Source organism: Hyperolius riggenbachi, chromosome 1 (assembly GCF_040937935.1).
Source record: "Hyperolius riggenbachi isolate aHypRig1 chromosome 1, aHypRig1.pri, whole genome shotgun sequence".
Lineage (NCBI taxonomy): Eukaryota > Metazoa > Chordata > Amphibia > Anura > Hyperoliidae > Hyperolius > Hyperolius riggenbachi.
The window spans coordinates 638,562,594-638,588,431 of record NC_090646.1 but is presented as its reverse complement, the minus strand read 5'-3'; the positions used below and the strand labels follow the sequence as shown (position 1 = coordinate 638,588,431).

General features: G+C 43.7%; 1 protein-coding gene across 3 annotated transcripts in view; it reads right to left on the bottom strand.

The window, feature by feature from the left end:
- LOC137530224 (phospholipid-transporting ATPase IC-like) overlaps nt 1-25,838 on the bottom strand; it is a 114,635-nt gene that overhangs the window by 53,615 nt on the left and 35,182 nt on the right. For all 3 annotated transcript variants that reach the window (XM_068251291.1, XM_068251292.1, XM_068251293.1), the window contains exons 5-13: nt 24,711-24,809; nt 23,348-23,409; nt 22,248-22,320; nt 18,525-18,595; nt 17,400-17,482; nt 16,470-16,628; nt 15,020-15,108; nt 10,219-10,415; nt 2,438-2,646 (exon numbers count right to left, since the gene is read on the bottom strand). In XM_068251291.1, the coding sequence (XP_068107392.1) occupies nt 2,438-2,646; nt 10,219-10,415; nt 15,020-15,108; nt 16,470-16,628; nt 17,400-17,482; nt 18,525-18,595; nt 22,248-22,320; nt 23,348-23,409; nt 24,711-24,809 (1,042 nt within the window). The remainder of the gene's footprint in view (nt 1-2,437; nt 2,647-10,218; nt 10,416-15,019; nt 15,109-16,469; nt 16,629-17,399; nt 17,483-18,524; nt 18,596-22,247; nt 22,321-23,347; nt 23,410-24,710; nt 24,810-25,838) is intronic.

The following is a 25,838-nucleotide window of genomic DNA, read 5'->3' as shown; positions in this document are numbered from 1 at the left end:
GCAAGCGTTCGTTCCAGACTAAACGATTCACTATCAGCCACCGCTGGAGATAGTGCAATCGCAAGTACAGGACAAGACAAAACTAGGCAGTACAAATAATACACAAAACTGACAGCACTAGTAGGAGTGCAAAGTGCACTCCCCAATAATTAAGTACACTAGGATATTCAGCAATAAGATACAAAGAGACTGAGGCTCTAAAGTCAATCTTCACCAAACAGAACCTATGACGAGCAAGGGATTCTGGGAGGAAGTGACATTTATACTGAAAACCTTCAGGAAGCAGAAATACAAATTGCGAGATAAGTGGATGCAAATCAGTCACCACACTGCAAATAATTTTTGAATGTCAGGGAGCCCCTGCAAATAATTTTTTGATTTTGAGGAACCCTGCATTTATTTTGCAGGAGGCATGGTCTTTAAAAGTATGTGTGGCTGTTTATTTCTCTAGCCCCTATTACACTGCCACTTATCCTAGTGATTTGTATTAATGTGCTTATTATTATTCTGATCCTCAATTTAGTGCTTCTTTTTTACCGTACCCCCTATTATAATGTGCTCTATTACACCCCCTCCTCTTCACGATGTGGGAAAAGGCCAAGGAACCCCTGCAGAGTACTCAGGGAACCCTGGTTGAGAAAGTCTGGCCTACGGTGTCCATTGAAAGTATATATGTCAGTACTCAATACTCAGTTTACCCTTCTGCTACACAGATTTGGTAAGATTGTACAATAAAGATTGTAATAGTGATAAACACCTTTATATGTACTCTTAAAATAACATTCAAATGGGGTTCTGATTAATCAACCATATTTCATTAATTATTTTTTAACACGATTTTAAGATATACGCATGGTACCACGGACTGTACTTATAACCTTAACAAACCAACTACAGCATGCTCAGCTTTGCTTTAATAATGTGTTTTAAAATTGTCCCAGGGGCTTCCTCAGGGGTAATTAACTCTGTACACTCCTTATTATCCATCTATTTAAAGCGGACCTGAACTCAGAACTTACTCTCTGCTCTAAAAGATAAGCAACAGCATAATAACCTTTAGGCTGGTTTCACACCAAGACGTTGCGTTTTAGGGGACGTTATGGTCGCATAACGTGCCCCTAACGCAACGCCTGGTGCTCTCTGATGTGGACGTCAGAGTGAGCCGCGTTGTGCAGCTCACTCTGGCGTCCGTGATGCGTACTCTTGGACGCATGTGGCATCACGTGGCCCCACCAGCCAATCGCCGCACAGAGTGGCGCTCCAGGAAGTAAACACTGCACGTCACTGAGTGCAGTGAATATTAATTAGCCATGTACCTGGCCGCTCTCCGCTCCTCCCCAAAATTACTGAGCTAGTGCAATCAGTCTAATGCGGCTCTGCCGCTTATAAAGTACTGCATGCAGTACGTTGTCTTATGGCGCAGCGTTACTAAGTAACGCAACGTGGGCACTGTGAACAGCCCATTGATTTTTCATTGCTGTGCGGTGGGCTGCGTTACAGGCTGCTCTAATGTGCGCCTGTAACGTCCCACTGTGAAAGCAGCCTTAAAGAAGAACTTTTTTCGTTACAGCTGATACAAATCCTAAAATAAATCGCCAGTGTTTCTACTTCCTGCTTTCATGGAAGCAGTTATAACCTGCCTGTGCTTTCAAATGAGCAAATCTGCCATATTTGCCATGGCCATCAGGTGACACAGGCCAGAGTTCAAATTACAACTTGTGATTAGACACAAATGAGGGGGAATTAGACGGGCTAAACTCTCTAAATACATACAGGGTGCATTTCTCTATGTTGTCCTGTGCAAGAGTTCAGGTCCACTTTAAAGTGGTGGAAAAAATAATGTACTGCCCAAAGTGCTCCTGTTTGATGCTGGGGGAGAAGTGTCTTTTGGGAGGGGATGGCTAGGGTGAAGGGAAGGGTTTGGACAACAGAGGGGCGGAGCTTCTGGTAGCAGGCTTACAGAGACATCAAACTGGAGCCTACCAGTCCATCAGTGAAAACAAGGAACAGCAGCAGTCCCAACTGTTATGCTACAGGAATGTGGGCGCAGTTTTAATACATCACACACACGAGTTGTGTCTTTAGGATTTTATTATGACACTAGCAGACCCAAGCCCGTTTGAAAATGGGCTCTAGGGTCTGTGTTTCTCACCACTGCCCACCGCATGTACTGAGCGCGCATCTGCCGTACACGTCTGGCTGCCCGCTCACACGCCTGCCCGGCTCCCTGGCCCCGTCCTCCTGTCTCTGTGTAGCTGGGTCCGTGCTGCGCACATGCGCAGTAGCAAAAAGCACGGATCCAGCTACACAGAGACAGCACATGCAGGGACACAAGTTTTATCATAGAGGATGGGGAAGGCAGGAGCAGGAAGGTAGGGAAGAGAGAGCATGGGAAGGGGCTGTAACAATAACACTGCAGAACAGTTACGATACTCACCATAAGTATTCCCACTGATGGAGCACTTCTTGAATGTCATGATGTTCTGTGTCAGCGTCCCGGTCTTATCGGTGAAGATGTACTCGATCTGTCCCAGCTGTTCGTTCAGTGTTGTGGTCCTGGCTTTGGCCGGGGTGTCTTTCTTCGGGTAGTACATGTGTAAATCCCAGTCGATAAAGAAACTCTGACCCAGGCGGATCATTTCAACGCTATGAACAGCAATCCAGAAACAACTCTTTAGTATATATACATATTCATAGCTTCCAACTGTCTCCCTTTTGGAGGGACAGTCCCTCTTTGGGAATCAAATCCCCCTGTCCCCCTTTCTTCCTCACGTGTCCCTCTTTTAAGACTGATGTACAGATTTGTATTAAGGTATTTATTTTTCCACTGAAAAATGTGTTTAATTAACTCTAAACTTTATTCACATGAATTAAATAGAGACATTTCTAATTTTTAAATGTTAAAATGAAGAAAAACTAATGAAAATAGAAAGGACCAGTGTGGTTTAAAGTGAACCAGAGACGAAGCACCCTCATGTATTTTACCATATAAATCAGTGGGAACATTAGAGAAAACCCCAACTCTGCTCTCTGTTTCATTCTTCACTGTTCAGCTTGCTTCTAATCAGCCCTGATCAAATCCCCGACTGAGCATTCAGTCTGGCTTTGCTACAATGACTCAGCTATAATGATTCCTGAGCAGAGCCAGCAGGAGGCAGGCTTGGACTTGAAAGGACACCAGAGAAGACAGACTGAGCTATAAATATTCCTGAGCAAAGCCAGACTGAATGCTCAGTCGGGGATTTTATCAGGGCTGATTAGAAGCAAGCTGAACAGTGAAGAATGAAACAGAGAGCAGAGTAGGGGTTTTCTCTAATGTTCCCACTGATATATATGGTAAAATACATGAGGGTGCTTCGTCTCTGGTACCCTTTAACCACTTCAGGATCACTGTTTTTTTTCCTTAACATCAAAACAATTTTAACATTTCAGCGCTCCTCCCATTCATTCAGCGATAACGTTATTGTTACTTATCACACTGAAATGATCTATATATCGTTTTCTTTAGGTGGTACTTTTTGCTGTGAATTATTTTATTTTATATGCATTGACAAGGGAATAATAAGAAAAAAAAAGACAAATAATCATTATTTCTCAGTTTTCAGCCATTATAGTTTTAAAATAAAATGTGATTCGATACATAAAACCCACACACTTTATTTGCCCATTTGTCCTGGTTTAAATTGTGTCCCTAGTACAATGTATGACGATAATATTTTATCTGGAAATAAAGGAGCATTTTTTCTGTTTAGGGATTTTTAATACTATTTCACTTATTACAAGATTTTTTTTTTGCAAAATTAACAGTAATATACTCTCATGACATACATATTAGAAAAGCCCCTAGGGTAACTATTAATGTACATTTTTTTTAAATGATGTAATTTTTTTCAATTTTTTAACAAGTGTTTTATTTCTTTAACTGTGGGGCAGGGTTGGAAAGGGATAAAAATCCTCTATAATAATCCCTTACTGTCGCTGTGTCCAGCAGCTGTCCCTGTGTCCCTGTTATTTTGTTACTGCGCACGTGCGCAGTAATGAACAGCTGGACGGGACCAGGGAGCGAAGTGGGTGGGCGGGCTGTTGCATGCACGTGGCGGGAGCGCACAGCGGGTGTGTGCGCACGCATGCGCAGTGACGCGGCGGCGGTGGTAAAAAAAGACCTAGAGCCCATTTTTAAACTGGCTTAGGTCCACTAGTAATAACATAAAAAACTAATAATATATTTTCTATGTAAAAAACAGTATAGTGGTATAATTAGGTGTATTTTTATTTTTGACCACAAGATGGTGCTACTGAGACCGTGTTTCTATTAATAGAACACAGAAGAACAGGGAAGTGTGGGGTCTGAGAGCTTGTGTGACATTATCAAGCTCTCGGAAGATACAGGAACGGTGATGGGATTGAGAAATGGATGATTCTCATATCCCGATCACAGATGGAGGGGGCTGCGACAGGGGAGCGACAGAAAACGACATGGTGATCGTGTACATGTCGGTAAGATAACAGTACGTATATCTACCCCTGATCCGCGCGTGAAGTTTATAGGGGCGTGAATATGCGTACCAAGGATCCTAAAATGGTTTAGGCTGGTTTCACAGTGGGACGTTACAGGCGCACGTTAGAGCAGCCTGTAACGCAGCCCATCGCACAGTAATGAAAAATCAATGGGGCTGTTCACAGTGCCCACGTTGCGTTACATTGTAACGCTGCGTCACAAGACAACGTACTGCATGCAGTACTTTAGACGCGGCTGAGCCGCGTTAGACTGCTTGCACATGCTCAGTAATGTTGTGGAGGAGCGGAGAGCGGCAAGGCACATGGCTAATTAATATGCACTGCACGTTGTGACGTGCAGTGTTTACTTCCTGGAGCGGCCGCTCTGTGCGGCGATTGGCCGGCGGGACCACGTGATGCCGCATGCGCACCAGAGTGCGCATCACGGTATCACTGACGCCAGAGTGAGCTGCACAACGCGGCTCACTCTGACGTCCAGATCCAGCACCACCAGGCATTGCGTTAGGGGGACGTTATGCGACCATAACGCCCCCTCTAACGCAACGTCCTGGTGTGAAATTAGCCTAAATGTTAGAACTACATCTTTTGATTCTGATTTTTTTTGTGTGATATGCATGACTAGGGGCGTGGCGGGAGCGTCGTTAGAGGTGTGACGGGCATGTCTTAAAGTGTCCCTCTTTCTTATCTCAAAAACTTGGGAGGTATGTATATGTAAATTATATACATATATACATTCTATAATATAGGTACAGGTACAATGACCACCATTTTTTTTAGATCATAACAGAAGAAAGACACTCTTAAAGCGGACCTGAACTCAGAACTTCCCCTCTAAAAGATAAGCAACAGCATAATAACCTTTACAGAAAAACATTTCTTTGTTACAGCTGATACAAATCCTGCAATAAATCTGCAGTGTATCTACTTCCTGCTTTCATGGAAGCAGCCAGATTTTTAACATCCTGTGTTTACCAATTAGCTGCTCTGCCATGGCAGTCAGCTGACACAGCTGCAAGATCAAATTACACTTGTGATTAGTCACAGATGAGGGGGAATTAGACAGACTAAACTCTCTAAATACATACAGGGTGCATGTCTCCCTGTTTTCCTTCTGTCCTGTGCAAGAGTTTTGCTCCACTTTAAATCAATTTAAAGGAGAAGTTTAATCTAAAGAAAGTCTAGCAAACTCTACTGGGATCAGTAATTGGATAATTATTGATGATAATTAGATATGTCTACCCCACCTGCTAAAAATGCCAGCAAGCAGTACAGATCTTTCTATAAAGCAGCACACAGCAGTTGCGTGACTAATGGCCCATACTCACGAGGGACTTTTGTCGCCTCAACACGCGGCGCGCGCGTGTTGCGGCGACAGGTCGCCCGTGAGTATGGGCCGTCGCACGCGCGCGCGCCCCCGAACTGTCGCCCGTCGCTATGTCGCCATGCGATTGAAACTTTCAATCGCATGGCGACAGTCGCCGCTGCCCCCCCCGCCGCAACTGTCGCTAGTCCGCGTGAGTACGCGGACTAGCGACAGCAACCTCCATTGAGGTTCACAGACCTTCCGGTGAGCTTCCGGCGGGGGGAGGAGGAACGTCAGCGACAGCTTCCGCCTTGCCGCTGGTCCCTCTTCCGCATGTGTACGCGGAGGGACCTGGCGAGAAGCTGTCGCCGGCCTGTCGCCCACACGCTCACGTGTGCTGGCGACAGGCGAGTTTTGCAGCCCGTGAGTACGGGCCATATGACTTGCTGTAAGCCCACGACCTACAGGATCTCAGTCTCTGACACGCCCCTTTCAGAATCTGTTTAACGACTGGGGGGAGGGGGAGAGGTGGGGGAGATTACAGGACAGAATGGGGAGTTTAGGGCAAGCTGATAGGCAGCTGCTTCTTTCAGTTACTGTTAATACTGAATTTATGCAATCTGTGCTGTGTACAGAATACATATAGGCAGCTTTTCAATGCCATTTCTGGCTGCAGTTGTGCATTCTTCTTTTTTTTTTTATGGGGGGCGTTTGATGTGAATTTTCACATTGCAATTTTCACACATACCAATTAAGCTAATTTACATGAAATTGTATGTAACTAATTTCGCATTTGCATTCACATTTGTGCATTGGCAATGCAAAAATTTGCAATTCCCATCGGTGCTTTGTTTGGGAATTGCACGTCCCTTGCAAAAAAAAAAAAAACACGCACACATAGGCTGAGTTACTATTAGTGCAATTCCTGTCCGTTTCCCTGCACACCAATTCGGATGCGATATTGTAGCCCATTGATATCAATAAGCTGCTTCCAAATTTGCTTGCAGGAAAATCCACCAACAACAGTAAATTCGGGCGCCTGAGGGAAGTGGACAAATCGGGCGCCGCCATTCACTCCCATAATAAATATCGTTTAATGGGCGCCCGACAGGAAAAAAGGGCGCCGGAGAAAAATAACGTTTTATAAGCGGCGCCCGGAGACTTTTACTGTTTTATAACTGCTTCTCATGATTACACATTATTTTATGATTTATAATTTTTTAAACATTATTTTTAAACGAAAAACAGTACAATCTTTTTTAAAACATTATTTTTAAACGAAAAATAGCACAATATTTTTTTTCACACGTTATTAATGCTTATCACAGGGGGGTCTTAGGTTTAGGCACCACCAGGGGGGTCTTAGGTTTAGGCACCACCAGGGGGGTCTTAGGTTTAGGCACCACCAGGGGGGTCTTAGGTTTAGGCACCACCAGGGGGGTCTTAGGTTTAGGCACCAACAGGGGGGTCTTAGGTTTAGGCACCACCAGGGGGGTCTTAGGTTTAGGCATCAACAGGGGGGTCTTAGGTTTAGGCACCACCAGGGGGGTCTTAGGTTTAGGCACCAACACGGGGGTCTAGGGGTTAGGGGTAGGTACAGGGAGGGTTACTTACTATTTTTTTTTAAACGTTATTATACGTTTCACTTTTTAAACGGAAGATTAACGTTTTCACAATTGCCAATTTCATGCACATTACTTAATGATTTATAACTTTATAAAACATTATTTTTAAACGAAATATAGTACATTATATTTTTAAACGTTATCCATGTTTATCGTTTAAAACCCCGCGCCCTTTTTTCCCAGCGCCCCTTTTTAACGTACGCACCTGGGTGGGGCCGGACTTTACCCCATTTGCTCACGGCTTTCAACCAAGCTTTGTGAGTACCCCATTTTTCCTCCTATCTTTACATCTCCTGGTTGATCTAACTTGCTACCAGGGCCGTTTTTTTCATGAGGCACTGTAGGCAGGCACGTGCCTACAGGCGCCTTATGCGGGAGAGGTGACCCTCCTCCTCAGATCACTGAGCTAGACACTTATACTCTAATCCTTGTCTCATGTCACTAAGAATGACATGAGACAGTGGTTAGAGTGTAAGGCTCTAAGAACATTTAGTGACATAAGGCAGGAACTAGAGTTCAGAATATTTTTACTTGGGGGTATGGCCTGTATTCAGGGGCGGAGCTTAGGGTGCCAGAACACCTGTGCCTATGGGTCTGGGAGTTGTAAATCCGGCCCTGCTTACTACACTATATTGAGCTCTCGGCGTCCCCTTTATGTATTTATCTCATGGATGATTCAGAATTCCAGAAAAAATCTCTGTATTCTGTCTCCTGTATTATCTAAAACGATTTTTCTAAAGAAAGGTTCACTTGTTAGTACTCTCGGTGTCAGGGCCGGACATCTGGAAAGACCACAAAGGCCCGGGCCTTGGGTGGCTGCAGCCCAAGAGGGCAGGTAGAGCTGAAACAGGGGCGGCTGTACATGGAAGAGTAGGAAACACATTGAAAAAGCAGGCTGTAAATACGGAACTACATATAGAAGAGGGTTGCTTCTGTCCAAGAGAGCTGTACATGAAAGGAGGGGGCTGCTGTACATGAATAGTACACTAGTAAAGCAGGAAATTATGCTAGTGAAGCAAGAAGCGTACCTCCCAACTTTTTGAGATGAGAAAAAGGGACACTTAAACCACGCCCCTGCCACACCCCTGATCACGCTCCCGGCACACCCCTAGTCACGCATACCAAAAATATTTCATAGGAAAAATATGTTGTTTAATAATTCAATACACACTGGTCCTTTCTATCCTGGTGCATTTTCCTTCGTATTAACATTTGAAAATAAGAGATATATCAATTTAAAAAATGGGAATAAAGTTTAGAGGCAATTAAACACATTTTTCAGTAGAGAAATACATATATTTACATAGAAAGAGGGACAAAGTCCTGAAAGAGGGACAAATGAGGAAAGAGGGACAGAGGGACAAGGCTCCCAAAGAGGGACTGTCCCTCCGAAAGAGGGACAGTTGGGAGCTATGTAAGAAGTTATGTTAGTAAAGCAGGAAGTTATGCTAGTGAAACAGGAAGTTATGTTAGTAAAGCAGGAAGTTATGCTAGTGAATCAGGGGTTATGTTAGTAAAGCAGGAAGTTATGTTAGTGAAGCAGGAAGTTATGTCAGTAAATCAGGAAGTTATGTTAGTAAAGCAGGAAGTTATGCTAGTAAAGCAGGAAGTTATGCTAGTAAAGCAGGAAGTTATGCTAGTGAAACAGGAAGTTATGTTAGCAAAGCAGGAAGTTATGTTAGTACAGCAGGAAGTTATGCTAGTGAAACAGGAAGTTATGTTAGTAAAGCAGGAAGTTATGCTAGTGAAACAGGAAGTTATGTTAGTAAAGCAGGAAGTTATGTTAGTAAAGCAGGAAGTTATGCTAGTGAAGCAGGAAGTTATGTCAGTAAATCAGGAAGTTATGTTAGTAAAGCAGGAAGTTATGCTAGTGAAGCAGGAAGTTATCCTAGTGAAGCAAGAAGTTATGCTAGTAAAGCAGGAAGTTATCCTAGTGAAGCAGGAAGTTATGCTAGTGAAGCAGGAAGTTATGCTAGTGAAGCAGGAAGTCATGCTAGTGAAGCAGGAAGTTATCCTAGTGAAGCAGGAAGTTATGCTAGTAAAGCAAGAAGTTATTCTAGTGAAGCAGGAAGTTATGCTAGTAAAGCAGGAAGTTATCCTAGTGAAGCAGGAAGTTATACTAGTAAAGCAGGAAGTTATGCTAGTGAAGCAGGAAGTTATCCTAGTGAAGCAGGAAGTTATGCCAGTAAAGCAGGAAGTTATCCTAATGAAGCAGGAAGTTATGCTAGTAAAGCAGGAAGTTATGCTAGTGAAGCAGGAAGTTATCCTAGTGAAGCAGGAAGTTATGCTAGTGAAGCAGGAAGTTATCCTAATGAAGCAGGAAGTTATGCTAGTAAAGCAGGAAGTTATCCTAGTGAAGCAGGAAGTTATACTAGTAAAGCAGGAAGTTATGCTAGTGAAGCAGGAAGTTATCCTAGTGAAGCAGGAAGTTATGCCAGTAAAGCAGGAAGTTATGCCAGTAAAGCAGGAAGTTATCCTAATGAAGCAGGAAGTTATGCTAGTAAAGCAGGAAGTTATGCTAGTGAAGCAGGAAGTTATCCTAGTGAAGCAGGAAGTTATGCTAGTGAAGCAGGAAGTTATCCTAATGAAGCAGGAAGTTATGCTAGTAAAGCAGGAAGTTATGCTAGTGAAGCAGGAAGTTATGCTAGTGAAGCAGGAAGTTATCCTAGTGAAGCCAGAAGTTATGCTAGTGAAGCAGAAAGTTATCCTAGTGAAGCAGGAAGTTATGCTAGTAAAGCAGAAAGTTATGCTAGTAAAGCAGGAAGTTATTACCTTACGTAGAGGGAAATTGGCACCATGGTGTTCAGAACAATGATATACCCCCAAAAGCCTAAAAATCCACGCCACACCGGAACATAATCCTTCGCATCATAGAGGTACCATGATTCATTTCCAGCGTTTTTATTGGTTTCCCAAACTGCCTGTCCAATGGCAAGACCACCTGCAGCCAGGAGCAGCATCGCGAATATCTGAGGACACAACAGAGGGACAAGGGTTAAGGCGGCCTTATGCAGCTCTGTGCAATGACTTCCATTTTACCTCAGAATCAAATCAGTGGTTTACACCCTTTTCTAAAGCTCTCTCTGTGCCACTCGTGATTCAGGATTTTTTTTTACATTTGTTTGCATGTCCAATTTCATATTTGCATTGCGGGAAAATATTGTCTGCATTCAGCTTTTTCTCAGTTTGCCGAGAGCATTTCAAATTGAAACGTATATTGCCGCAATTTGGTAAAAGGCACAAAAACGCTTTTCTAGAATGGAAAATGGCATGCAAAAAAATGCACATGTGAACGAACCGAAACGCAATTTTGGAAAAAACGCTCGTAATTCCCCACAGTGTGTGTCCGGTCAGCCTAGCACACACTTTCAATTATAGTTGGCCAATCACTCACCAATTTTTCCGCTTCCATGTTGTATGAAGGTCAACAAACATTGAATACTATGAGCAGATGTTGAAGATAAGCCCTCATACTGCATGGAGGTAATAAAACTGGTCAGTGATTGGCCAATCATAATTGAAAGTGTGTACCAGGTTTAATATTTTTTAGAAGAGACTCTAAAACTTGGTACTCACATCTAATTTTCATTAGCCAATCATTGGCCAATGTTACCACTTCCATGTAGTCTGACAGTTTACCTACAGTACAAAATCTGTTCATTGTATTCAGAATCTGTTGGACCTCATACTGCATGGAGGTGGTAAAATTGGTCAGTGATTGGCCAATCAAAATTGGATGTATGTATGTACTCTAAAAATGTCCTTCATGACTATCAACGGTGTATCCTATAAAGTCCAAAACACTCTGTGTGCATATTGTGTTGATGTGGATCTGTAACATTAAAAAAGCTATGTATTCACTATATACCAGCGGTTCTGGTAGTGAGCCTGGCTTCAGGGGTATTAAGAGATAATTTGCATATTTAACCACTTAACGACCAGCTAACGCCGATAGGCGGCGCCTGGCCGTTTGTGGTTTTGCATGGAAACGGCCGCTCCATGCTTTCCATGCCAGTTCACGGAGGGTGTCTCCGTGAACAGTGTGCGAGCCGCCGATCGCGGCTCGCACACGTAATGTAAACACGCGGGGAAGAAATCCCCGCTGTATACATCAATACGGCGCTGCTACGCAGCAGCGCCGTGACGGAGATCAGCGATCCCCGGCCTCTGATTGGCCGGGGATCGCCGTCATTTGATAGGCTGAAGCCTATCCGGCGCAGGACCGATATCCGTCCTGCACCTCACATAGGGGAAGACAGAGAGAGGTAAGGGGAGGGAGCGCACAATATCGCTGCGGAGGGGGGCTTTGAGGAGCCCCCCCCCCCCCCGCAAATCACAGGCAGCCGGCGGCGATCAGACCCCCCCCCCCTGCAGGACATCCCCCTAGTGGGGAAAAAAGGGGGGAAGTCTGATCGCCCTGCCTTTTACCTGATCGGTGCTGTGGGCTGGATAGTCCGCGCAGCACCGATCATTAAAAAACCCCATGGTCCTTAAAGAGAAACTCCAACCTAGAATTGAACTTTATTCCAATCAGTAGCTGATACCCCCTTTTACATGAGAAATATAATGCTTTTCACAAACAGACCATCAGGGGGCGCTGTATGACTGATTTTGTGTTGAAACCCCTCCCACAAGAAGCTCTGGGACTGTGATACTTTTGGCAGTTTGTTACAATGTAACAAGGTTCACAGACAGGAATTAGCTGTTTACAGCTGTCTTTAACAGCCAAAACAGCTAGCAGCAGCTACATAACCTGCCCACAGTAAAAATGTCACCATGTAATAAATGTCAGAATGTAAATCGGGGAGAGGAAAGATTTTACAATGAGCAAACACTGACTAAATCATTTATACATAACTAGCCGACCCGCGGCGTAGCATACGCCGCATAAGAGGGTAGAGGGCAGGAAGGGGGTATTGGGCACAGCGGCGGGGAGGGGGGTTGGACCCCCCCTCAACTGGGTCCCCCATGTGTGCTCTACCTCCAGCTTAAGCTCAGCAGGAACCCCCCCCCCTCCTGCTTAAGCACAGTAGCAGCCGCCACTGTTTGTAAGAGGCAGCGGGCGGGGATGACTCACCTCTTCCGCGTTCCATCGTGCGTTCCACTGTCGTCACTTCCTGCAATGCCGCACACTGTATTGGTGTAATTTGCCTTTTTTAAACAGAAGGAAATCTGCAATAATTCAGCTATAAGTGAACATTTGTGGTTACCCACAATGCACTGCTGCTAAATATGCAAATTACCCCTTTTCCCCCTTGGTAAACCAAGCAAGCATCCAGAGCCGCTGGTATATAGCAAGCATATAGCTTTAAATTTTATGCAGTCATATCAAACCCACATGTAGACACCTATTTCATACTTGGTCCTCATCAGTACATGGCAGGGATTGATATGGCTGTATGAGATAGGGCTTGGACCAGTACAACAGAGTAACCAAGCAGCTCAGGGTGACCCAAACCACTCAGAATGTTTGGGGGATAAAACGGACCAAAAAGACCTCCTACTAAAAAAAGCAAAGTTTGGTGTAATTTGCCTTCCTAAAATAGAAGGAAATATGGAATAATTCAGCTATAAGTGAACATTTGTGGTTACCCACAATACACTGCTACTAAATATGCAAATAATTCCTTTTCACTCTTAGTAAGCCAAGCAAGCATCCAGAACCACTGGTGTATAGCAAGCCTATAGCTTTACATTTTACACAGCCATATCAAACCCACATGTGACAGCCTGTTTCAGACTTTTAGTCCTCATCAGTACACAGCAGGGATTAATATGGCTGTATGAGATAGGGCTTGGACCAGTACAACAGAGTAACCAAGCAGCTCAGGGTGACCCAAACCACTGGGAATATATAGGTGGTTAAAAGGGACCAAAAAAAAGGGAAGCAGGAAATTCGGGCGCATGAGGCAGGTGGACAAAAAGGGCACCGCCATTCACTCCCATATCGTTTAATGGGCGCCCAACAGGAAAAAAGGGCGCAGGAGAAAAATAATGTTTTAAAAGCGGCGCCCGGAGACTTTGAATGTTTTATAACTGCTTCTCATGATTACACATTATTTAATGATTTATAATTTTTTAAACATTATTTTTAAACGAAAAACAGTGCAATATTTTTTTAAAACATTATTTTTAAACGAAAAACCGCACAATATTTTTTTTAAACGTTATTAATGCTTATCACAGGTGGGTCTTAGGTTTAGGCACCACCAGGGGGGTCTTAGGTTTAGGCACCACCAGGGGGGTCTTAGGTTTAGGCACCACCAGGGGGGTCTTAGGTTTAGGCACCACCAGGGGGGTCTAGGGGTTAGGCACCACCAGGGGGGTCTTAGGTTTAGGCACCACCAGGGGGGTCTTAGGTTTAGGCACCACCAGGGGGGTCTTAGGTTTAGGCACCACCAGGGGGGTCTAGGGGTTAGGCACCACCAGGGGGGTCTAGGGGTTAGGCACCACCAGGGGGGGGTCTTAGGTTTAGGCACCACCAGGGGGGTCTAGGGGTTAGGGGAAGGTACAGGGAGGGTTCTGTGTGAGAGTAGGGTTAGGTATAGCTTTAGTAACATTCTTATTAATGTTTTATAAAACTTTATTATAAATTTCACTTTTTAAACAGGGAAGATTAACGTTTTTTACAATTGCTGATTTCATACACATTATTTAATGATATATAACTTTATAAAACATTATTTTTAAATGAAATATAGCACAATTTTTTTTTAAACATTATTCATGCTTATCGTTTAAAACCCTGCGCCCTTTTTTAACGTACGCCCAAAAATACCTTCTACTAAAAAAATCAACGCTTGGTGTAATTTGCCTTCTTAAAACAGAAGAAAATCTGCAAAAATTCAGCTGTAAGTGAACATTTGTGATTACCCACAATGCACCGCTACTAAATATGCAAATTATTGCTTTTCACCCTTGATAAGGCAAGCAAGCCTATAGCTTTAAGCTTTACACAGTCATATCAAACCCACTTGTGACAGCCTATTTCAGACGTTTGGTCATCATCAGTACATAGCAGAATTTGATATGGTTGTATGAGAAGGGACTTGGACCAGTACAACAGAGTAACCAAGCAGCTCAGGGTGACCCAAACTACTAAGAATGTATAGGAGGATAAAAGAGACCAAAAAGCCCTCCTACTATAAAAAGCAAAGCTTGGTGTAATTTTCTTTCTTAAAACAGAAGCAAATCTGCAATAATTCAGCTATAAGTAAACATTTGTGGTTACCCACAATGCACTGCTACTGAATATGCAAATTATCCCTCTTTGCCCTTGGTTTGATATGACACTACTTCTTCTTCTTGCTTGGACCAGCCCCTTCTTCTTGCTTGTACCGGCCCTGGGGGCAGGGTGCTACTTCTTCTTCTTGCTTGAAGGTTGATACACTTACTCTATTATATATATAGATTATGGTAAAAAAATGAAGCACTTTTTTTACTACATTATTTTCACTGGAGTTCCTCTTAAGATGCATCATGGGAAACCACAGTTGCTCACTTAGAGCTGTATTATCGCAAATACCTTCTGTTTTAAGAAGGCAAAATTACATTTAGACAGGACCATACATACCATGAACACCAAGTTATTCATCATCAAATCTATGTTTGTCCTCTTGAATTTAGTCTTTCCGCTGTTCCTCATTACTTTGGTGTCCGCACCTACAATTAGAAAATGCAAAAAACGTGAATATACTCAATGAACAGCGATACTGTATCTTCAGCCACAAACACTGACACCGTATAGTAACTATGGCCAAGTTGAAATCCTATTGTCTGTTGATACATGCTATTATGTTCATTACATTGGGCCCAGACCAATTCACTTGTCCTCCTGTTTTCTCCTAGCAGATCATTTTTCATCTTGTGTTTAAAATAACTTTTCAACACTCTGCAATTGAAAAAGTACCAAAAAGTAGGTGAAAAAAGTACTGCCAAAGTATTTTCTTGCTTGCTGGTGAATTATCCACTTCCCTACCACAGGTTATGTCCCTTGAAAAACCACAGGAATTTTCACATTTCACTCCTTCCATTCATTCACCAATAACTTTATCACTACTTAACACTCTGAAAGTAGCCATAAATTAGGTTTTCTTTAGGTGGTACTTTTTCCTAAGAATTATTTTATGTCCTATGCATTTTAAAGGGGAATAAGAAGGAAAAAAGTAATTATTTCTCAGTTTTCAGCTATTATAGTTTAAAAATAAAATGTGCTACTGTATATTAAACCCACAGATATTATTTGCCCATTTGTCCCGGTTATTACACCATTTAAATGTTGTCCCTAGTAAAATGTATGGTGACAATATTTTATTAAAAAATAAGGGTGTATTTTTCCCGTTTTGTGTTTCTTTGTACTCTATGATCACAAGCCCTTATTTGCAAAAATAACAGTACCCCCATGACATGCATATTAGAAAAAGTCCCTAAAGTAACTATTTATGTATTTTTTTTAAATGCTATCACTTTTTTGGGGGGTAACTATGGGGAAATAAGGGATTACTTGTCAGTTGCCAAGTAATGATCAGCTGAGAGGTTGAAAACCATTGCATGTAATGTCTGCCACCTGAAATGTTAGCCACCTGCATAGGGGCTAATTCACTCTACAAATCACCTTTTCAGCAAGCAATTTTACAGCGATTTTGTGTGCCTGTAATTTTGACACTATCACAGTTGTTTACAAAATGTTGCGCTTCAAGGAAAATCGAATTGCTATAGTGAGAACACTTTTCTATTTGAATGAAATGTCTGCACACACACGAGAGAGAGAGAATCCCACCAAAAAATGCTGCACAAGGTGGACGGGGTCAGGTGAAGGCTCTGCTGGGACAGACATTGCCATTCACATGGCGGCTTTGTACATTGTGTCACATGACTAACGTTTTCAAAGAGAATATCTCTGGAACAGATCAAAGTAATAATATAGTCCCCAACTCAACTTTACTAACACTAAAAATGAACTAGTGCTTTACAAAGCATAACAGTCAACTTCAGTGTTATTTATAAATAAGCATGACATTTACCTGCAAATATCACCAAACCGTGGCAATAGAGGGTGTTGCGTATGGTGCAGCCTCGAAGTAAGAGTTTATCATTATCCAGACTGGCGCTGGATCCTCGCCAATATAGAGTACCCACAAACTTATCCAGGCGGTTGTTGGGCTCCTCACATTCTATTAGTCCTAGAGAGACATAAGTCAAAGGGGACACTATCAGAACCTAAGAAGAGCCCATTGGCCCATTCAAAACCTCAGTATTTGTATAATTATAACTTTCCCATTATACAGTGGTTCCAGTCAAACCGTTTTTGCTAGTTTTGGACTGATTGCAAAACAACAACTTACCACTAGAGGTTACAACTAGGCTATGTTGCTAGCTAGTTAAGGATCTATGGATCCCAGTGCAAGCTTTTTATTGGGCGGTCTCAAGCATACAGGGAGATTCACAGGTCTTTGATTATAGGCATTTATATTGACCCGAGGAAGCAGGCAGAGACCTGTGAAACGCATTGTGTTTTAAAAAACACGCTTGAATAAAACCTTACCTAACTAAAACCCTCCTTTTTGTCAGGGTTTTACATCTGTAAGAGGTAAGATACCTCGTTCTCTTATTTATCATGTTTTTTTATTTTTCATACAACAGATACCCCATGTGAAATTCCTTGAGGGCCTCCACCTATTACTTTATACTAACAACAGCGCAAGTGATGGGTCACTAATAGAAACAGGGCCTAAGACGAACAACAAAAGGTTTTTTTAGGGATATTGGAGTATGACTTTAAAGGAAAAAAAAAGAAAACATGCAACAAAAGTGTAGGATTGTAAACCAGGGCGGAAGAAAAACTTCATTTGTGAAAAAGCTTTCAATTATAGGAATAATGAATAAACTACTTGTGGAAGTGTTTACTCTTTTAAAAAGTTTTTTACATTCATAAAACCCCTCAGAAAACTTACCGTCAAATTCAGCCAGCGCTTTCTCTTCTTGGAGAAACTTGTCCGTTGTTTCAAGGGCCATTTTAAACTTTAAGTTTGTTTCTCTAAAAATACGTAAATACTGAATTAAAAAAAGTCATAAACTAATAAAATCCTGGATAAGCAAACAAAAATACATTTTTAAATAATTTGCTCTGTTGATAGAACACATTTAATGTTTTTATTTATTTTACATTTTGAAAAAAAAAATTATTGAAAAGTAAGTATATTTTATTAGATTTATTTATTGAAAACAATTTGTTAGCTTATTATTGTGTTTGTTTTTCAATATTTCATGTATAGCTGTGTAACCACTAGGTGGGGCATCTGCTGGTAAGGTAAATATCACTATCAGCATTGTTGCAGTTTAAAACTCAGGGGCCTGTAAGCAAAGGCGTTCATGCGCCTTAAGCTCCGCCCCTGAACACAGACCACACCCCCAAGTAAAAATATTCTGAACTCTAATCCTAGCCTTATGTCAATAACTGTCCTTAGAATCTTATGAGGCAAGGATTAGGGTGCAAGTGCCTGAGGTCAGTGATATGAGGCAGAGATTAGACTGTAAGCTCCTGAGGTCAGTGATCTGAGGAGGAGGTTCTGCCTCTCCCACAAGGCGCCTGTAGGCACGTCCCTTCAGTGCCTTATGGAAAATCCGGCCCTGAATTCAGCACAGTGTATCAATTCATCATTGCATAATGTATGATTTCACATACAAAATGCGTTGCTTTGCAATTTTATGGGGAAAAGCACTAGGCGTAGGCTATGGAAAGTTGATGGAGGTGATTCCATAGGAGTGATTGCGATTTCCCCAAACTGCGCTATAATACAAAGAAAAGGATTGTTGCAAGATGGGTTTTCAATTTCTGTACAAAACAATTTTGCAGCGATTTTACTACGCAAAAAAAGGAAATCGCCATAGCTGAACAAATCCCTAGCTTTAAATTCTAAAGCACTATAAAAAGCAGCAGAAAGTGCTCTGAAAAACGCTGCTAATATCCCTCTAAAAGCGCTTGCCAATTGCATTTTGCAATTTCTAGTGTGTTCCAGCCCTAATAGTTCCACTAGACTTCTCTATGAATGCAGAAAAAGAGGACTGAAGAACTCTACCCATCAAGTTCCGCTGTCTCTACGTAGCATAAGCTGTTGGGTTCCGAGCTGGACAACAGCAGAACATCCGCCTGTAAAAGAAAGGATAACATTCATTAATTACCGGCTAATTAAAACTAGTTTAAACTGTGAGCTCCAAAAAGCGAACAAATCAAAAAGTTGTGGGAAATGTTTAACCACTTAAGTACCAGCGGTCTTTGCCCACTTAAGGACCAGAGACCGCTGGTACAGAAACGGCAGAATCCCAACGAATAGCAGCACATACCCGCCGCAACCGCCATCACTGCCGCACGTTGGGAACCTGGACCTCTATGATGGCAGAGTTCATGTGAGCCAGTCAGGAGCCACTTTAATTGGCTCCTGGCGCTTTCTTTCAATGTAAACCAATGGGAGTTGCTTACATTGATAGACAGGGCCAGGAGCCAATGAAATCGGCTCCTGAGTGACTCACTCACAGGGCTCTGCTGTCATAGAGACAGGCAGAACGAGTGAGCTGCGGTGGGAAACGGAGGAGATTCAGCGGCGGGAGCGGCGAAAATGGAGGATGTGCAAAGCGGTGGTGAGTTGAAATCTATGCCCTGGCAGCCCTGGTCCAACTACCGTGGTCCTAAAGTGGTTAAGAATAATTGGGAATCAGCTGGCACTCACTCTTTGCCCCCACCCAGGTACGAAGTTGCGGCCATCATGCTTCTAAAGCCTTCTGAAGCTCTTCAAAAACGTCCACCTGTGTTTCGGCCTGTCCTCAGCTCGGCAGCCAACAAGTAGACAGCGGCTGCCGAGCTGGGGGCAACGCAGAAGGGGTGGCCAGAGCCTCCCACAACATTTTAAACATAACTGCTATGGCTGCAATTCCAAGGGTGGCGGAGCGATCACCTGCTTGGGTAAGTATGTCAGATGAGGTAAATATTTAACCCTTAACCCCCCCCCCCCCCCCCCGGCCCTGTATCAGTAAGACAGAGCCTGGCTTTACAGGACGGTTGCAAAGTCAACATCGCGTTACCGCATGATAGGTGCCCCCCGCACGGATTATGCAGTAATGCAAGTCTATAGTGACGCATTCAATTGTAAACTTACAGAGCGTGGGCTCCGCTAGATTAGAGGGGCCTAGTACACACCATACAATTTTCTATTCAATTTTTCTGTTAGATTTTCTGTAATTAGATTATTTTCTGTAAAGTGCTAGTAGAGACTGGTCATTATCTCTGGTGCATTGTCTTCTGGTCATCTCCTGCTGAGTAGAACAATGCTTAATTGCCAGGCAGATAGATGGTTAGATAGATCATTTCCAAGTTCCAACATGTTGGAAATTATCTATCTGGCAGGTAAATCTAACAGAAAATTGTATGGTGTGTACCTAGCATTGCCATACATCGCTACATGTATGGGCATCTAGATTTGGTACATAAGACAATGACTGACTAGGGAAGAGATTACATTGTTACATCCTCTGACGGACATTTACTGACATGACTATATACACTGTGTAAAAGCAATGTAGAAGATGTTATTGCTATATAAATATATAATAATGACACTTTTAAGTTGGGGAGTTTCCCCTTTGAGCAATATTTATTACACTTTTAGGCTTACTCATTAACATTTGGAAAGAAAGGAGAACCATGTGCCATGCATTGGCTAGCACAGGGTTTCTCAAACTAATTACTGCGGCACCTGGTGTTCCTCGAACACCTCCCAGGGGTGCATCAGCATGCATGCCCATTCTTTGTGCATTGCCATTAGGTAATGCAACCTCACATGGATATACAATGCGGCTGCATTACCCGCCAGTTAGTCCTGGAGTGATGCTGCCTAATGGGGGTCACTGGTCATTTGGAGGGGTAATGCTGTAACGTGGGGTAATGGTAACGCGGGGGTCACTAATTATTTAGAGGGGGTGTTTTGGGGTTGTGTGGGGGAGTTTGGGGGCAGGGTAGGGGGGCTTTAGTCATTGATTACTTGGAGGCGGAAAACTGCTTAATAAGCATCACTAGCTACTTGGAGGGGGAGCAGCCTAATAAGGATTATAACGCCATTTTGGTAGATGTTTTTGCCAAGGGGTGCCTTGAAAAAATTTCAAGGCCATCAAGGGCGCCCTCACCCTAAAAAGTTTAAGAACCAGTGGGCTAGCAGCAGGCCTGCCACCAGAAATTTTGGGGCCCCTCACACATCATCAGGCCCACCCACTGGTTGCTGTGCCCGCCCACTAGCTACCCCACCCCCGTGTCAGTGCGCAAAGTGCGCTGCGGCGAAAAATGTGCATGGCTCCGACACTGAAGAAAGCGGCATGCACAGCGCGATGCGGCAAAAAGTGGGCGTGGTCATGGTATGTTGTGGGTGGAGCTAAATACTAGCAAAATACAGGTAGTCCCTTGTTAACAAATGAGATAGGGACTTGTAGGTCCGTTCTTATCCTTTATCCATTCTTTTGTCTCTCTCTTTTCTTCCTGTGCCTCTTTTGTCCCCCTCTGTCTCACCTCAGTTTGTGCCTCTTTTGTGTCCCTCTGTGTGACCTCATGTTCCCGTCTCATCTCTTTTCTTCCTGTGCCTCTTTTGTCCACCTCTATTCCCCCTGTGCTTTATTTACCCCCCTGTGTTACCTCTTGTCCTCTTCTGTCTCAGCTCTTCCCCCTGCCCTAGCCAGGTATAGGTGCCCCCAGTATAGGTATCCAGGCATAGGTGTCCCCAGTATAGGTAGCCAGGTATAGGTTCCCCCAGTATAAGTAGCCAGCTATAGGTGGTGCCCCAGTATAGGTAGCCTGGTGTAGATACTCCCAGTATAGGTAGCCTGGTATAGCTGTGCCCCAGTATAGGCCAGCAAGATACAGGTGCCCCAGTATAGATAGCAAGCTATAGGCGCTCCAGTATAAGTAGCCAAGTATAGGTGGTGCCCCAGTATAGGTAGCCAGGTATAGGTGGTGGCCCAGTATAGGTAGCCAGGTATAGGTGGTGGCCCAGTATAGGTAGCCAGGTATAGGTGGTGCCCCAGTATAGAAAGTCCGCTGGAGCGGGCTCACTCATCTGCTCCCCATGTTCAAGCCCTATGTCACTCTTCTCTCAGTGCTGGAATGTTGTGTGCTGGATAGTGAGCCACAGGCCCGCAGCCCAGGGCCCCCAAAAGCCCTGGGCCCCTCACTGCTGTGTCAGTTGTCTCTCCCCCCCCCACACCCCCCCGAAGGCTGCCCTGGCTAGATAACACTTATGTCATCAAATCTGAAATATCCTTCAAGAAACAACAATAGACAATAGGAGGACTAAACTTTGAGAATCAACACAACATAGCAAATTAGGACAAATTTGGACTTTTTTCTGTTATTTAATTTAATTATAAGTGTAAAACATTCAGTCTGGCTGTTTATATTAATATTAGCATTGGTTGGATGGGTAAGGGGTCTCGGAAAGACCCCTGGACCTACTCAAAGTGAACAGGGTGGAATCTGCTTACTTCAGCAGGAGCAACATTCCCACCAGTCATTGGCATATCTGAAGTTCTGTACCCATCAGCAGTGGACATCATTAGGGCAGATGATTTTGCTACTGACCCCTCCATGCCCTCTCAATGCACTGACCCCTCCATGCCCTCCCTACAATCCTGGAACCCTTATGGGACATGTGAATGCAGAAGCAGGGGTCCTGCACAATCATCAGGTCATCTAACCATTATGCCTGGGCTCTGAGGCTGGTACTGATATATAGGTGGACCCTCACGCTCACACTGGTACTTACCGGAATAAATTCATCTTTTTTAATTCGCACAATGTCTCCAACATGAATGTCCTTCCATTTGCACACTTTAAATCTTTGGTAAATAAAAATTCACAAGTGTCAGTGTTTGACTTTAAAGATTACGTTTGCACTTACAATTTTACGTTTATGTAGCGTAAAAGAAAATTTTGTAAAAAAACAAACTTAGTACACTTTTGCATAAAAAACTGAAACACCTGCTGTACCATTTCATAGATTAGTACCAACCACTGGCTGCCTACTGACGCCAAGCCAGTCTGAAACACACCCCCTTGAATTACATAGGCTTATAAGGAGGAAGTGACTGGTCTTCCAGCTGAAGCCACACCTACCTACAGACTGGCAGCCACATTGTAACTCAGCAGTAAAATATTAGTAATATTTACCCTACTCTCACATAGAGCCCTTCCTTTACTGATGCCTAACCCCAAGACCCCCCTGGTGGTGCCTAACCCTAAGTCCCCCCTGGTGGTGCCTCACCCCAAGACCCCCCTAGTGGTGCCTAACCCCAAGAGTCCCCTGGTGGTGCCTAACCCCAAGACCCCCCTGGTGGTGCCTAACCCCAAGATTCCCCTGGTGGTGCCTAACCCTAAGTCCCCCCTGGTGGTGCCTAACCCCAAGAACTCCCTGGTGATGCCTAACCCCAAGACCCCCCTGGTGGTGCGTAACCCCAAGATTCCCCTGGTGGTGCCTAACCCTAAGTCCCCCCTGGTGGTGCCTAACCCCAAGAACACCCTGGTGGTGCCTAACCCTAAGACCCCCCCTATGCCTAACACTAAGGACCCCCCCGAACCCTAACCCTATCCGTTCCCCCTTTATCAGGCACCATTTTCAACAGGAGGACTAGTTTTGTGCCCTTTTCAATTGTTCAATTTTTGTTCCGGGTATCGCTACCAAATGATGCAGTGTACATGACAATAAAACAAGCTGAAGCATAATAATGGTGGCTTCCATTTCTCTCATGACAAACATAGTTTAACTCAGCTAGACAGCTACCAAGAAAAAGAGACAATACAGCTTAGCTTGCTGTATGCTTTATAGACAGGTAAAACGTAAAAAAGAAAGTTAATGTGTATTCTTACATTCCATCTTTTATGACATCACAAGATCGGTTATTTATCTCATTGTCCATTCTGTGGCGAGCCTAGAAGGGTTAAAGATTGCATTAAATTATAATATATACTATATACTTCAAACAGCAGTTATTGTTAAAGCAACCCTTTTTTAAAGCGAAAATAAACTTATGAGATAATGCATTGTATGTGTAGTACATCTAAGAAATAGAACATTAGTGGCAAAGAAAGGAGTCTCATATTGTTATCCAGTGCAGGAAGGGTTAAGAAACTTCACTTGTTATCTATGCAAAAGAGCTTCTCTGAGCTCTCCGACCCAATTTGGGTGAAATACAGTGCTATTCTCTGGAGCACTTATACATCAAAGAAACAGTGAGAGACAGCTTGAGATAAGGTCTTACTACCGGGAAGTTTTAAGGGTCATTAGCTCTGCTCTCTTATAGCTTAAAAGACGGAGTGTGATTTTTAAACTGCAAATATGATGCAATGTTATAAAAAAAAATATATAACTGAAAATACAACTATGAGACTCTTTTCTTTGCAACTAATGTTCTATTCGTTATCCGTACTACACATACAGTACAGATTTTTTTCGCTGCAGGTTTGATTTAAGGCCCGGTGCACACTTGCGTTGTTTTGCGAACCGCAGCCGGACCACAAGGTCCGCAAACGGAACGGACGATTAAGGGTCCATTGTAAATCAATGGACCCGTGCGCACTCGTCCGTTCCTCCAGGTCCGGATGCGGTCTGCGGTCCGGCCTGTGGTCCGGAATTTTCCAACATGCTCCAATTTTCCGGACTGGTCCTCCGTCCACCGCCGCCGGACCGGATACGGACAAGAAATCCAGCACAACAGCAACTGAGGGGAAACGGAAGTGCACAACACACTTCCAGATGTAAGCCGGACGTCCTACCCCATTTCTGTGGGGTTCTCTATGGTGCAGGCGGCCATGTGGGTGTACACAGCGCCGGACAGCCCCCAGCCTCTCCACAGCCGCCCCAGAACACAGCGGAGGACGGAAGGACCCGACCATCCAGACGCAGGGCCCCTGAGGGACGAGGAGGATGATGTCCGCACAGCAGGCTCTCCCCAAGAAGGACTCCAGCGCGTTTCCAGGCCCCTCTCTGACAACGGAAACGGATCCAGGACGCATGAAGAACGGAAGAAGATCCGGATAAAAACTGAACGTGACCTGACCGGATCCTGATGGCCTCCTGATGGCGAACGGATGTTCTCAGACCGGACCGGAACGGACCCGTGCCACCGGTAAGTATTTCATCAAAACGCAAGTGTGAACCGGGCCTAAGTGCCTTCATAGCCTGAATTGTTTTTTTTTTGGGAGGGGGGTTCATTTCAGTGATTTCACTTACTATGTCATCAGCCATGTCTTTGATTGCTGTGATGCCCAGAACAATGGCCAGGGGTATGAAGGTGGTGTACCAGGATACTGTGGAGACTTGTGGGATAAGCTGGGAGGGGACAGAAAGAGATCTGTGAGTGAGTTTATTAATTTATATAGCATTGACAACATCTTCGGTAGCGATGTACAGTGTACTCACTAGCGCAGTTCAAAACACAGTATTATGATTATAATTATTGATTCCTAAAGCGCCAACATATTCTGTGGCGCTGTACAACGTAAGAAACAAACATGGAGTACATAATAATACTGGCAATGGTATACACCAAATACAGAATTGGTAAAAACACAGACTGTAATTGGTAACTACAGTGACAAAAGTAACATGATGAATAGATATAATAAATGAATAAATAAATAAAAAAGGAAAACAAATACCAAGACACAAAAGGGGAGAGAGCCCTGCCCTTGCCTGCATAAAATCTAAAGGAATTGGGGGGAACAAGAGGTGGAGTAGTATACAATAAACATACCTAGAGGAAGTGTGTTTTTAGGTTATCTAGTAGGAGTGCATCTTGGCCTTAGGTCAAAGGGGGAGTGGCCTAAGGTAGAGCGTATACTTGTCGGAAAATGTGAGTTATGAGGGAGCGTTTAAAGATATCAAATGTAGGGGGGTGACAGACGTGCTGTGAAAAGGCATTCCAGAGGAGGGGTGAAGTACATGAGAAATCTTGTACACGTGAATGCGATGAGGTGATTTTAGAATATAAACGACGGTCATGTGCAGATCTCAGATCGCTACTGGGTTGGTAATGGTATCTGGAAACTAGTGAGGAGATGAGGTTGTGGAGAGTTTTATAGGTTAGGGTTAAGAGTTTTAACTGGATCCTCTGGTTAATTGGCAGCCAATGAAGAGCTTGACAGAGAGGAGCAGCAGACGAGGAGCAAGATGAGAGATGAATGAGACGAGCAGCCGAGTTCAGTATTGGACATCCAAGACATCCAGCAACACAACTTGCACAAAATACATAAATAGCTAAGCTAATGTGTGATTTCAGACATACATACAAGAAAGGGCAGCTACCCTGTTTCCCTGAAAACAAGACCTACCCGAAAATATGTCCAGCCCCTAAGGTTT